General features: G+C 52.2%; 7 protein-coding genes across 7 annotated transcripts; 4 read left to right on the top strand and 3 right to left on the bottom strand.

The window, feature by feature from the left end:
* Nucleotides 1-63: 63 nt before the first annotated feature.
* Nucleotides 64-1771, top strand: J4E84_001778 (uncharacterized protein; the record flags this gene model as incomplete). The annotated part of the gene is made up of 4 exons (XM_049384408.1): nucleotides 64-283; nucleotides 345-598; nucleotides 652-1094; nucleotides 1150-1771. The coding sequence occupies 4 exons, from the start codon at nucleotides 64-66 to the stop codon at nucleotides 1769-1771; spliced, it is 1539 nt and encodes a 512-aa protein (XP_049247764.1).
* Nucleotides 1772-2138: 367 nt separating this feature from the next.
* Nucleotides 2139-2780, bottom strand: J4E84_001777 (uncharacterized protein; the record flags this gene model as incomplete). The annotated part of the gene is made up of 4 exons (XM_049384407.1): nucleotides 2139-2268; nucleotides 2336-2429; nucleotides 2485-2618; nucleotides 2668-2780. The coding sequence occupies 4 exons, from the start codon at nucleotides 2778-2780 to the stop codon at nucleotides 2139-2141; spliced, it is 471 nt and encodes a 156-aa protein (XP_049247763.1).
* Nucleotides 2781-5103: 2323 nt separating this feature from the next.
* Nucleotides 5104-5535, top strand: TXNL4A_1 (Thioredoxin-like 4A; the record flags this gene model as incomplete). The annotated part of the gene is made up of 1 exon (XM_049384406.1): nucleotides 5104-5535. The coding sequence occupies one exon, from the start codon at nucleotides 5104-5106 to the stop codon at nucleotides 5533-5535; it is 432 nt and encodes a 143-aa protein (XP_049247762.1).
* A 1262-nt stretch (nucleotides 5536-6797) lies between these two features.
* Nucleotides 6798-7403, top strand: J4E84_001775 (uncharacterized protein; the record flags this gene model as incomplete). Its single annotated transcript, XM_049384405.1, has 2 exons — nucleotides 6798-6802; nucleotides 6845-7403. 2 exons carry the CDS (start codon nucleotides 6798-6800, stop codon nucleotides 7401-7403), a joined length of 564 nt encoding a protein of 187 aa, XP_049247761.1.
* A 208-nt stretch (nucleotides 7404-7611) lies between these two features.
* Nucleotides 7612-9543, bottom strand: J4E84_001774 (uncharacterized protein; the record flags this gene model as incomplete). Its single annotated transcript, XM_049384404.1, has 1 exon — nucleotides 7612-9543. The coding sequence occupies one exon, from the start codon at nucleotides 9541-9543 to the stop codon at nucleotides 7612-7614; it is 1932 nt and encodes a 643-aa protein (XP_049247760.1).
* Nucleotides 9544-9859: 316 nt separating this feature from the next.
* Nucleotides 9860-10227, bottom strand: J4E84_001773 (uncharacterized protein; the record flags this gene model as incomplete). Its single annotated transcript, XM_049384403.1, has 2 exons — nucleotides 9860-10151; nucleotides 10208-10227. 2 exons carry the CDS (start codon nucleotides 10225-10227, stop codon nucleotides 9860-9862), a joined length of 312 nt encoding a protein of 103 aa, XP_049247759.1.
* Nucleotides 10228-11052: 825 nt separating this feature from the next.
* On the top strand, nucleotides 11053-11688 carry J4E84_001772 (uncharacterized protein; the record flags this gene model as incomplete). Its single annotated transcript, XM_049384402.1, has 1 exon — nucleotides 11053-11688. One exon carries the CDS (start codon nucleotides 11053-11055, stop codon nucleotides 11686-11688), a length of 636 nt encoding a protein of 211 aa, XP_049247758.1.
* Between the last annotated feature and the right edge of the window lie 783 nt (nucleotides 11689-12471).

Below are 12471 nucleotides of genomic sequence, written 5' to 3'. Positions count from 1 at the left end.
ATTGCCCTGCCAGCCTCCTCACCCGCCTTTGCATTGAAGCAGACGCGGTGCAATATTCACACGATGGCGACAGTATTCGATCACGGCAAGCTCTCTACTGAGCACCAGCGGGCTGAGAATGTCGCGGAGAAGATCTCGAACTCCTCCGGAACTGGCGAGCTTGAAGCGCAGAATGTCGAACTGGAGGAGAAGGAGGCAGCGCGCGTTCTAAGGAAGGTTGACATGAGACTTGTACCTATGCTTTCGCTCCTCTATCTTGTTGCGTTTATCGATCGGAGTAACAGTACGTTTGGACATTCTCATTTCCAAGAGATACATTGGAACGAATTGCTAACGTGTTGTAGTCGGTAACGCGAAGATTGCTGGTATGACGGAAGACCTTAAGATGAACGGTAGTCAGTACAACACTGCCGTTACTCTATTCTTCGTTCCGTACACGATCCTCGAAGTACCCAGCAACATCGTCCTCAAGATGATGCGCCCAAGTCATTGGATGGCGATTCTGATGTTCTGCTGGGGTCTCGTCATGACATTGATGGGACTCACGTCCAGTTATGGTGGTCTACTCGCTGGAAGATTCTTCTTGGGTGTAACAGAGGTAGGTCCCCAGCATCTTGGTTCAAGCTGGAGAACACTTGCTTACATTCGCAGTCTGGCTTCTTTCCAGCAGCAACATTCTTGCTTACTCTCTGGTACCGCCGTTTCGAACTTCAGCGCCGTATGGCTGTCTTCTACGTAGCCGCTTCCCTCGCCGGTGCTTTCAGCGGTCTCCTCGCCTATGGTATTGAACAACTTGATGGACGCTCTGGACTCGCAGGATGGCAATGGATCTTCCTGATAGAGGGATTAATTCCAGTAGCACTCGCGCTCATCATCTGGAAGATTCTCCCCGATAGCCCAGAGACTGCGAAGTTTCTGACACAACCTGAGCGCGACTTGCTTGTTACCCGGTTGTCCAACGACTCCGGATCTGGCCAGGGACAAGCCACCAACAGCGACAAGATCGGAAAAGAACAGATTCTTGCTGGGCTTTCTGACTGGAAGATTTGGGCTGCTACCGTGATTTTCTGGGGAAACACTGTTGGTGTTTATGGGTAAGCTGAAGATATCCAACTTTGCTGCTGGTTCATCTCTAACAGTTTCATACAGATTCACCGCGACCGTGCCCTCTGTCATTCAAGGACTCGGATATACCAGTGCGAATGCCCAGCTCCTCACGATCCCGATCTACGTATTTGCCGCTATCCTTACCCTCATCTTTGCATGGGCCTCCGACCTGACGCGCAAGCGCTCCCCATACATCATTGCAGGCTACTCGATCGCTGTATGCGGCTTCATCGCTCAGCTTGCGATTCCAAAGCCAAAATACCCTGGCATCACGTACGGTTTCCTCTTCCCCGTCGCCGGAGGTCTCTACTGCCCCTTCACATGCCTCGTCTCCTGGATCGGCAACTCTCTCGCCCCATCGTCAAAACGCGCTGTTGGCATGGCTCTGCTTATCTCCGTCGGAAACATGGGAGGAATCATGGGCAGCAATGTTTACTTGTCGCGCGAGGCACCAAAGTACACGACAGGTTTCTCTGCTAGTTTGGCCATGTGCTGCACCGCGATTCTCATGACATTGGTGCTGAGGTGGGCGTACGCGAAGGAGAACCGCAAGAGGGATGAGCTGATTGCTGAGCACGGAGAAGAGGCTATTCGCGCGAGATACTCGGAGCAGGAGTTGTTGCTTATGGGTGATAAGAGTCCTTTCTACAGGTACACTTTGTAGTCCCTTCCATGAGAAAATAGTCTAGTGTATCGATATATTTTACATGTAACAACCAAGGAAAGCAACGTTTGTCTGATATGAGGAAGAGACCGTGAAAGTTGCTGAACCTTACATGAAGTCAGCTATCAACAAGTGCGCAGTGGCCAAGACATACTTCTAACGTGCATCGATACTAACATAGGCAGAGGTAAGAAGGGACTGATGAGTGAGCTGTTAGCGTCGTCTCACTGAAAGCACAAGCCTCATCACCCATCACAATCATTGGGAAGCATCTCAGCCTGTTGATTGAATCGAATTTGTAAGCGAGCGACATATTTTACTATCCTTTTCAACACAAGACAATAAACTCGAGTCTCCCCCGTATCGCTTAAACAGCCATGAGACGGAACTCCGTGTTCTCAGAGCCGTCAGAAAATTGCCAGCCAATCATGTCGGTGCCGCTGGTCTTGCCACCACCAGCGACATTGAGCTGCGTCTTCCCATCGACATTGTTGATACTAACACATGCACACGCGCGTCAGAAAGCGAACTCAAGGCCAAGTGGGGCTGTACGGGGCCACTTACCGGTAAGAACCGTTTCCGCAGTGTACGATCTTCCAGCGGATAGTGCTGTCGAGCGGCTTGCGAAGCTCCGTCTTGATGTAACCAGCTTTTGGCCCTAGATAGGTTAGCCATGTGAGGAGAACATACATGTCAGTCTGGTTTCGAATTACCGGCCGAAGTCAGATAGAGGCCAGAGCAGGCGGCGATGATGTGGTATTCACGATCGCCTTTTTCGGGCTTGGCATCCGTGCCTCCTGCTGCTACGATCTCAAAATGAGTGTTGTCGGCGCTTTTGGTTCTCTGGCTGGATGAAGTTAGTCAACATGCTCTCTCTGACTGCTCGAGTAACTTACTATAGCTTCACTTGCGTGCCGGCTGTCGTTGCTGCGCCCCAGACGTTCAAGCTCATCTCCGGAGCATATCTGGGCAGGATTTCGTACAATCCGGGGCCGGTGTAGTCGGACATTGTGATATGTTTGAGAAATGATGAATGGTCGAGAAGAGTGTTAGTCTGATTGTGATGAGGAAGGTGCGATGCTGATGGTATTGAAGCTTTCAGTGAGCACTGGAGGTCTTATGTAGACTTCCAGAGCAGCAAAAGCAAATCCCTTCGTCTCATACTTTCTGCAGAAAGGGATCAATAATCTTGGCTGCAGCACAGCTTGAGATTTCTCGGCTACCAGATGTATCCCTTGGAGCCGGATGCCTGAAAAACAAAGAAAGATTTGGGCCTATGATAGAACTTACCGGACCTACTCAGCTGAGTCATCTATAGTATTCTGAGCCCTATGTGATGGACTGCTAACAACGTCTTTGGTTGGTGTCTGGTCTGCACATGCAGATGCTTCTCTTTGCCACCAACTAGTGTTGCTCGACACCATCTCAATTGTCCTGATCTATTTCTAGTAAGGCCTAGTTGTATCGTACGATACTCGTAAACGGGGTAAGGGGAAGCGGTGCAGGACATCAACCCAGTGCGGATTAGAGCAGTCAAGTTTTGCCGTGGCGAGACAATCAAGCAGACGCCCATCACCATCATCTGAAAGATACATCAAGTACATGAACAACGGAATAGGCGGATAAAATCTGCTGAGCCAGAGTTTCCGTCCATATAACAAGCATGAAGAAGTGCTCCTACCTTCAGACTGTTGTCACGGATTTACTCTTGGCACATCGGACAGGTGGCACACCCACTGGCCGGTTGGATGACAGAGTTCTCTTCTGTAGTATGCATGGGCAGGTGCTGAATATGATATCGGTCCGACTCGCAGTACCGTAACAATCAACGTGGTGTGTGTCGTTCGATGCGACGACGCAGCAGGTTTACTCAGGCATGACGAAGGTTGTACTCTGTAAACAGATTTTCGCAGGAAGAACCCCCCTAATCGGCTTTGCTCGAACCAGTTTCTTTCTCCGTGTCTGTTAAGGCGACGTCCTCATGATGTGCGCTGATGAAGTAGACCGATGATGCTTCACTCTGGCTGTTCGCTAATGCAATAGGTGCACTGCAGCATCACCCTGACGATGCCTACACGTATATTAGCACCCACATGCACAAATAGACCTACGGCAACACCCGAATCCATCCCAAAAATAGCATTTGGGTCCGACTCAGACCTTCCCGATCGATGTGAGATGGCGGCGTGTGACAGTGGTAGACTTTCCCGAGAACAGCTTGAATGTTTCCGTAGCATAGAGTCTGTGAATGTTGTACTCAACGATTCGCAAGTTTCCATACTTTAATAAAGCTGCAACAAACGCGTAGAGAGGATGCCTGGTGCTGCATCAAAGCGGAATCCTACCGGCCAAGTCCATGGGTACTCCCGATCCCCCGCGCCCCGTCCCGCACACCTTTTGCCCACACCCATCCCAGGGCACTCGAGTAAGTTACCTGTGACTGGACTAGGCCCCTCTACTAGTCTGTTCTTACGAAAGTGTACCCACACACAACGGACATGCGATTGATTCCCGGGGGACTCGAGCGGGCAGTCTGCAGCTTGTTAATACTACACCTCTTGCCATCACCCAGGCGGCTGGTACATCAGCCGACGTGCCCGCATGGTAGCAGCAGATGTGGATTAAATCAATTTTATAGGAGAGGCGGTCAGCTGCAAAGTGCAAACGAACGTTACACAGACTTGAGAAGGCTGCAACAAAAGCAAATACAGCCAAGGACAGGAGGACAGATGTAGGGCCTTTGACAAGAACCCAGACGCTTTATGGACGTGCTCCGTGGTACTGGTCAAGTAAAGTATGCCGGAAACCTGATGGCGCTATAGGCCAGTACAGCTGTCGTCGACGTCTGCCCAAGTGGCAAGGCAGAGTGTTTGCATGCCCGGGAGGTGAGTCTATGGAGTCAATCGAGCACCACACAGGCCGAATTCCGCTGCCAGGTGCTGTGTACGTTTATCGGAACGAAGGGAGTCTACCGCGCCTTATGTGTCAAGTGTTACACGCAGGAAAAAGTGAAAGGATTGTAAGAGGTATCAATGTGTTAAGGTCGAAGTCCAGTGGGGCGACCTCGGGAACTTTCTAGATCACGGGCGGCAGCTGCCTGGCGCGACTAACTTTCTTTCAACCCTCCCATACCTTGAAGAATCGCGCAAACATAATTATACGAACGTCCCAACGCGCTACACGTTCTTGTCGCACGATCGCGCAAAGCACATATCGACTCACCGTAGCCAGTCTAACGTGCCCGCCTTCGCCGTCGACCAGCTCGGCCACCCATCTTCTACGGTCGCACACGTCCAACTCCAAGTTCAGCTCCACACGCACATCCACCCACCATGGGCTCCGTAGTCCTCCCCCACCTCCGTACAGGCTGGCACGTCGACCAAGCGATCCTCAGCGAAGAAGACCGCCTCGTCCTCATCCGCTTCGGGCGCGACTCGGACCCAGACTGCATGCAACAAGACGAAGTCCTCTACAAGATCGCCGACCGAGTCAAGAACTTCTGCGCCATCTACCTCTGCGACCTCGACGAAGTCCCCGATTTCAAAGCCATGTACGAGCTCTACGACCCATGTACCGTCATGTTCTTCTTCCGCAATAAACACATGATGTGCGATTTCGGGACAGGAAATAATAACAAGCTGAATTGGGTGTTGGAGGATAAGCAGGAGTTTATTGATATTATTGAGACGGTTTATCGGGGCGCGAAGAAGGGGCGGGGTTTGGTGGTTAGTCCGAAGGATTATTCTACGAGGTACAGATATTGAGGGGAAGCTCACGATGGGGGCACCAGGTTGGATTCATGGCGTATTTGGGATTTGGACACCAGTAGGAGATTGATACCAGTATGGAAGAGATTGGGCGCGGTTCCTGCTCCGAGTTCAGGAGACATGGAGGAGCCGTGTGTAGGAAGTCGTAACGCAGCGAATTTGAAGGTACGACTTCATTATCACGATATCTCTGAGAAGGCTTACTTAGACTTCTCGTCAGATGCTATGTGGGACGTAGATAAGGTCCTGGTCATTCGGCCATTGTTATGCGCACCGCAAACGCAAAATGACATTGCATTTCTACAGTCTCCGCTCTCTTCACGGCCCTGCCTTCTCTGTCGGCGCTCTGACGCTATCTTCCCACAACCCACCCCTGACGCCCCGCCAAACAGTCTCCAGTGTCGCCCTTCTCGGCAAGAGCCTCGGGAAGACCACGACCACCTCTCCCTCTCCTTCCACTACGATCATGAGGAAGAACCTCACTTCGAACCCCTTGAACGCCTCGTGTATGAAGACGTCCTGTATACTTGTAGTCGGTATGAAGCGCGTAGTAGGCGTCTGGAGATACGTAGAGGAAGTGGTCGAGGTCTGGACACCGAGGCCCCGGAGTACGGTGAGTGATTCTTCTATGATATGTATTAGCTTGGGCTTAGGGGAGGCTGAGAAGACGGCGAAGGATGTACCTGTATAGTTTCGGCGGAAGACCAGGAAAAGTATGAGCAATGTACTGGGTACCAGATATCGCCATTGGCAAGCTTCCGCCAGCTTTACTAGTTGCCTTTCTGTCTCATGGCCCAATACACGCAGCGACAGATCCAGAGACTGAGCTTGTGTGACGCGCCATTTCATCCATAACAACAGTACACTGGCTATACCCAGCAGCACTCTCGTCATTATCCCTGCATAGTATGCTATCAGCGCTGGAAGTGTCTTGGGTGCAGAACGCGTCGAGACCGTGTATGTGATGGTCGACGATGTGGGCTGCAGTACTTGCAGCGTCTGCGCCGGCGGAGAGTTGAAGCGATCGATAAGCTTCAACATCATCTTCGAATTGAAGGAGGCATCGCTAGACGGGGACAAGTACAGACGGCGGAATGTGGGGGTGAAAGGAAGCGTCGCGGGACGGGATGACGCGCTCTGCTAGCTTCCTTATCGATAAGCGCAATGCCGAGCTCACGTTTTCGATGAAGCTGCCTGACCTGCACTTGCTCTTCCCTCTCCACCCACACAACACACACCTCATACACACATCACTCGCAATGGAGTCCTCAAAAACAGAGCGCTCCCGCTCCCGCTCCCCACGAAGATCCCCCGGCCCGCGCAAGCCCAAAACCTTCAGCGGCCTGAAATACAAAGGCGACCGCGACCGCCGCGACCCAGACAGACGACGCGACGACCGCGACCGAGAGCGACGACCACGAGACTCAGACCGCGATCGTGAACGCCGACGCGATGGCTCCAGAGAACGCGACCGCCGTCCTCGAGACAACTCCCGCGAGCGCAGACGAGACGGAAGCCGCGACCGGCGCCGGCGCTCCCGCTCTCGCGACCGCAAACCACGAGACAGCGACCGCGACAGCAAACTCAAAGAGAAGAAACCCGCAGCCGCTCCTGCGGCACCTTCTGAGCACATGATCCTCGTCACTATTAATGACCGTCTGGGAACGAAAACACAAGTCCCGTGTCTGCCTAGCGACCCCATCAAGCTCTTGAAGGCCATGGTGGCAGCCAAGATTGGCAGACCGGTACACGAGATTATGCTCAAGAGACAGGGGGAGAGGCCGTTTCATGATAATTTGACGTGTGAGGATTATGCTATAAGCAATGGCGTGCAGATCGATTTGGAGTTGAATACTGGGGATTAAATGGGGGATGGTGGACTTTGGGATATTAGGGTTAATGTGAAAAAACGCGAATGGGGATTGAAGGATGGATTACCGTGGCCAAAGATTGGAAGATGCAGCAACAAATCATGATACCCAATGAAGTTTCTCTTTTGCTCGACCAGGCATATGTCGATTGTAATGTCATGTCGAACGAGATGATCCGATTCTATCTTACGCCTTCAGTAATCTATTCATCCCCGTCATCGTCCGTCGTTTTAACGCGAGCATCAATACCCCTCCTCACTCTATACCGCTCATTAACCACCTCGACAGACTCCTGCCTCTCCCTCTGCAGCAGCGGCGTATAATTCCCCTTCGCCTTCCCGATATCCCCTCCATCAAACAGCCGCGGCCCGCCCCTCGCTATCCCAATACTCTGCTGCTCAACCGGCACCTCAGCATCCAACGTCGACTGTCCCAAACCCGCAATCTTATCCAGCAACAGCGCCGAAAGCGTCTCATCGACCTTGTTCCCCCGCCACATCTCCCAGACATCGTCGATGACGCCGCCGCGACCCCATTTCCCGCGGCCGATCGTACTGGGACCGCCGCCTTTGCCTGTTCCCCTGGCCTTAGGCTCGCTGCCGCCTTCGTCGCCGATGTATACCCATTCTAGGCGGTCTTCGTAGCCTCGTTCGCGTTCTTCAGAGGTTTGCACTTCCGAGGCGTGCGGGAAGATGCAGTCCCAGAGGACGAGTGGGGCGTCAGATGCCATTTCATATTTGGGCCGTGTGGGGTTGGCGGTGATGTCGAGGAGTTGGGGGACTAATGATGGAGATTCGAGACCTTGGCCGATGAGGAAGAGGATCGAGACTAGGGATCGGACTTGGTGCCAGAGGAATGCGGAGCCATGGAGGGTGAAGGAGTATAGTTTTGGTTGCTCTCCGTTCTTTGACAGAGATGGAGCGGAAAGAGCGGGGTGTGATAGGAAGCCTGGGAGAGATAGTGGAGAGACCTCCTCGATGTCAGCGTGGTAGATTCGCCGTTGGAAGTTTGTTAGCTGTTTGCTCGCGTCGATTTTGCAGAAGTTGCGGAAGTCATGGAGGCCGATTAGCTCTTTGCATCCTTTTCGCATAGCGTCGATGTCGAGCCAGCCTTCGCGCATCGTTTCTTGGTCATCTGCCGTGGTGGCACCGTATGCGCTGGGTTTGTATAGACCGGAGGAGCCGGGTACGGGCGCGAAACAAGGGTTTGTGAAGAAGTACTTGTATCGCCGTTCTTTACAGGAGAAGCGTGCGCTAAAGTCTTTTGGTGGGTTGGGGCACCACGCGTAAACGCGAATGTCGGGAGGAAGGACACGGTTTAGAAGCTGGATGTATGGTAGTTCGTCGGTGAGATCGTTGAACGGCTTTGATGGGATGGTCTGGGTATCGTTTGAAGAAGGCAATGATTCTTCGTTGTCAACTTCCTTCTCTCCTTCCACTTCTTCTGCAGGTTTGGGTTTGTTACTCCTGACTCTCACACCTATGACCTGCCCAAAGGCACTGACACCCCGATCTGTCCGTCCACACTTTGAGTATTCGCAGCCATCCCAGTTTACGTCCGCACCTTCCCTATCCCATTTTGCAAAGGTCTTTCTATCGATTCTTTCATATCTTCTCTCGTCACCTTCCGTAGGTATAGGGCTTATCAACCGCGTCTTGATCAGCGCCTTCCAGACTTCTTCCTCGATTGTAGGTAATGGCGTGGTGTTGTTATTGTGATGCTCAAATCCATTGTACTTTTGCCCCAAATATGCAAATTTCAGTGCGATCAACCGCGTGCTATATCTCGAGGCATCGAACGCCTTCGGTGGCGGCTTGTTGGCTCTGCGAAAGGCTAATGACTTTGGCGAGTCTGGAGGAGGTGATGTCTGTTCGTTCGTAGGCACCGGGGACTTTTCTTCGGTCGCGCCTTGGGTATTCCCTCCGACTTGCTTCTCTAATTCTTGTATTCTCGCAATCAATTGCTGTTGCGACCAGTCTTCATACCCCGCCATGTTGCCTTTCTTCCCATACGCTTTCCGCACTTGTACGCGTCGCGGAACCCTCGAGAGCTTGTGGAAGTCGCGTCGTGAGCAGAATAATCGATGTAGCGACTGTTGGAACTCTGGAAAGGCGTGGGGTAGCGGCCGGCGCATCGTTTGGCGACATTGTGGATGACTCTCAGCATATTTTTGGTATGCAGCCTGACGTTCAGGGTCCAGCGCTTCTAGCCGAGGCAGGAAAGGTCGAGTACATCGGGGCATCTATCTCACATCCAGAGACTACGCCCTTTAGCAACTCTGCATCACGAATTCATTTTCGTCACCTTTCCAATAGCTTGAACACATGACACGAAGCAACGAACGTTTCAAATTACTTGCGAAAACGATTCGAGAAAAAGATCAATGCCTAGCTGTCACGACCCAGAACTTTACACACAATATGCTATTCGGATTTTGGGGCCATTCTATCTTACAAGATACCAATCGCGATATCTCCCCTGATCCTCGCGTAGACCTTGATATCTGCTTCTAGGTCTAACTTGATGTGCACCTTCAAGCTACCCTTCACATCAGATCCATTGTCGAGACCGAAACCCTCGGTGGTCTCTTCGTCTTCCCCTTCGTTGTCGCCATTGCCACCCTTCTTCTTCTTGTTCTTGTTCTTCGGTGCTACAGCGCTGGTGGCGCTGCCTAGTTTGCCAAGGGTGTCACCAGGTCCGCCATCGCGGCCGCCGGTGGCATTGTTGGCCGTATCGGTGAGGCTATGAATATGTTAGATATGACATGACAAGAGGTATTGCGAATATGACCGGCGTACTTCTTGGTCGCGTCCGCCATCTTGAATTCAGATTCTGGTGCGACTTCGGAGTCCGGTGTTTGCGGTGGAGTGAGTTGGGGATGTGGTGGAGGTATAGTCAAATGCGGTATCTTCGCTTTCCTGCGATGCGGGAGTTGTGCTGACCACGCCAGAACTCAAAGTGTTGGTAGGGAGGGTTTGAAGGAGTAGATTCCGCTGGGTTATGTGAGCAAGCCTTGGTTGATAAACTTCTCGATCGGAGGTGCTGGACGGACATGTCCGAAGCTCCCGCATCTATCAGCCGCAGGTACATCATCGATCGACGGGTCGGCGAGGTGATCTTCGCGAGCATGAGTGCTGAATTGGCTATGGTATTGCCTGTGGTTCGAGCTTGCTCTCAGATCTAATGCAGGAGATGAGTAAAGCAACCGGCTAATGCTGTAGCTTCGATTAGAATTCCTCAATGGGGTTATAGCTTCTCTCCCAAAGTGGACTCATAACTCATGAATTCCAAGGATCAGCCATATGAGGCTTGTTGTTCGTCATTGGCACCGGCATTCACTATTGATCTGTCGATCATCTGGAGCTAAGTGGAGCGGGTACCGGAAGTTAGCCGCGCACTACTGCTTGATTGGCTTGTAACTTTGCTCATGCAGCCACATGATGATCGCCTTGACTTTCGTCATGGGCTTTTACGCGAGATGCATGAAGTGCGATTGTGATCTATTGCTTTTTGTCGCGTCGTGATGTAGGGTTTCCGACACACCGCATGTGCTACCTCACCAGTTAGCACATGTTACACTTTGTACCTAAACACAACCTTGAAAGTATCCCAACGTACCGTTTCTGTATCAAAAGACTGAAAAATGGTGTTCGGCCTCCTGGCTCTCGTGGGAACGGTCCCTATGACCGCAACATCCGTTCTGACCCTGCAAAGTCAAACGGAAAACGCAAAGAAAGAGGCTGAGGAAGAGGACGACGACTGGAAAGGCGAGAAATGTCACATGCGATGCCGAGCGACCATGAGAACGCCGGAGGATCGCAAGGAGTTGTTCAAGAATAGTCGGATCGTACTATGCGGCGGCAGGTTGTACGTCCAACTATCGACATACGAAGGGCCAGCGCATCACCCTTTCACCGGCTACTATCTTCCTTTCCCAAAGAAAGATTACGAAGGCATCGTATCTACTATCTCAGATAACCCGCCGCAGCTCAATTGGGTCTATCTGGATACCGAATCCGACATCTTCCAGTTCAGCCATGGACTACGCGTTGACGCGGAGGAGGGGCAGGCTGGGCCTTTCGACGCCCGCGTCGGCTCGAACGGAGAGAAGCGCTACACCTTCGAGAACTGGGAGGGCTTTATCGCCGTTGAGAGTGAAGGCGAGCCGGGCCTATGGAGACTCTGCTTCGACAAATACAACGATGGACTGAAGGGCAAGATCCAAGAGGGCCAAAGGACTGTCGAGGTAGAGCTGATACGGGAAGAGATGGAGGACTGATGGCTGATTGCGGTGTTAACGACTGCCCGCCTAATATCCCAATCCGCGACAAACAACGTCTCAGAGTGTATTCCTTCATTTGGCGCGTTCGTGACGACCTCCTGGAACTCAACCGAAGATTCAAGCAGTATGATGGACTAGGTCGCGTAGTAGGAGGCGGTGTTTACTTGGAATCTGCGTCGTCATCTCCGACCTCCAAGCAGACTGGCAGGTACCAGACAGCTGCCACCTACTGGTCTGGAACATACTCCGAAATCAGGTTCGCGAAAACGCATTTTGTAGATAGCTACATTAGCTAGGTCAGGTTCCGGGCAAGCCTTGTTGGTGAATGCAGAGGATCGAATTGAAGAAGCGCATTGCGGCTGACGCGTGTCTCCCGGCGATCGCGAATCGAAGCCCGATGACGACACTAGCGCGACAACAAGCATCGCGACTTCCTGTCAGCCTTCCTACTCCCAACATCTTTATTGTCCACCGCATCCCCTCAGCGACTTGCAACACTGCATCTCCTATTTCCAAACAAGCGAACCCACTCGCAGCGTCTCTGTCGTCCTCCTCTCGTCAACATGTGCGACTTCGTTCCCCTTCCGCTGTGCATTCAGTGCGGAACGTAAGTAATTCGCGAGCTGAACGTTCATGCCTTTACTAACCACAAGCCACAAATAGCGATCAGAACCCATGTCATTGTAAGGTTATTGGACCTACGATTGGCTTCGTAGTCACAGTTGGCATGGCTGTACGGCTTCCCTAGATACCCCACATACGCGCGACAATCCGCTCATG

The sequence above is a fragment of the Alternaria hordeiaustralica genome, assembly GCF_023758085.1.
Source record: "Alternaria hordeiaustralica strain BMP 2776 chromosome Unknown scaffold_2, whole genome shotgun sequence".
NCBI lineage: Eukaryota > Fungi > Ascomycota > Dothideomycetes > Pleosporales > Pleosporaceae > Alternaria > Alternaria hordeiaustralica.
This window is presented reverse-complemented; position numbering and strand designations above follow the sequence as displayed.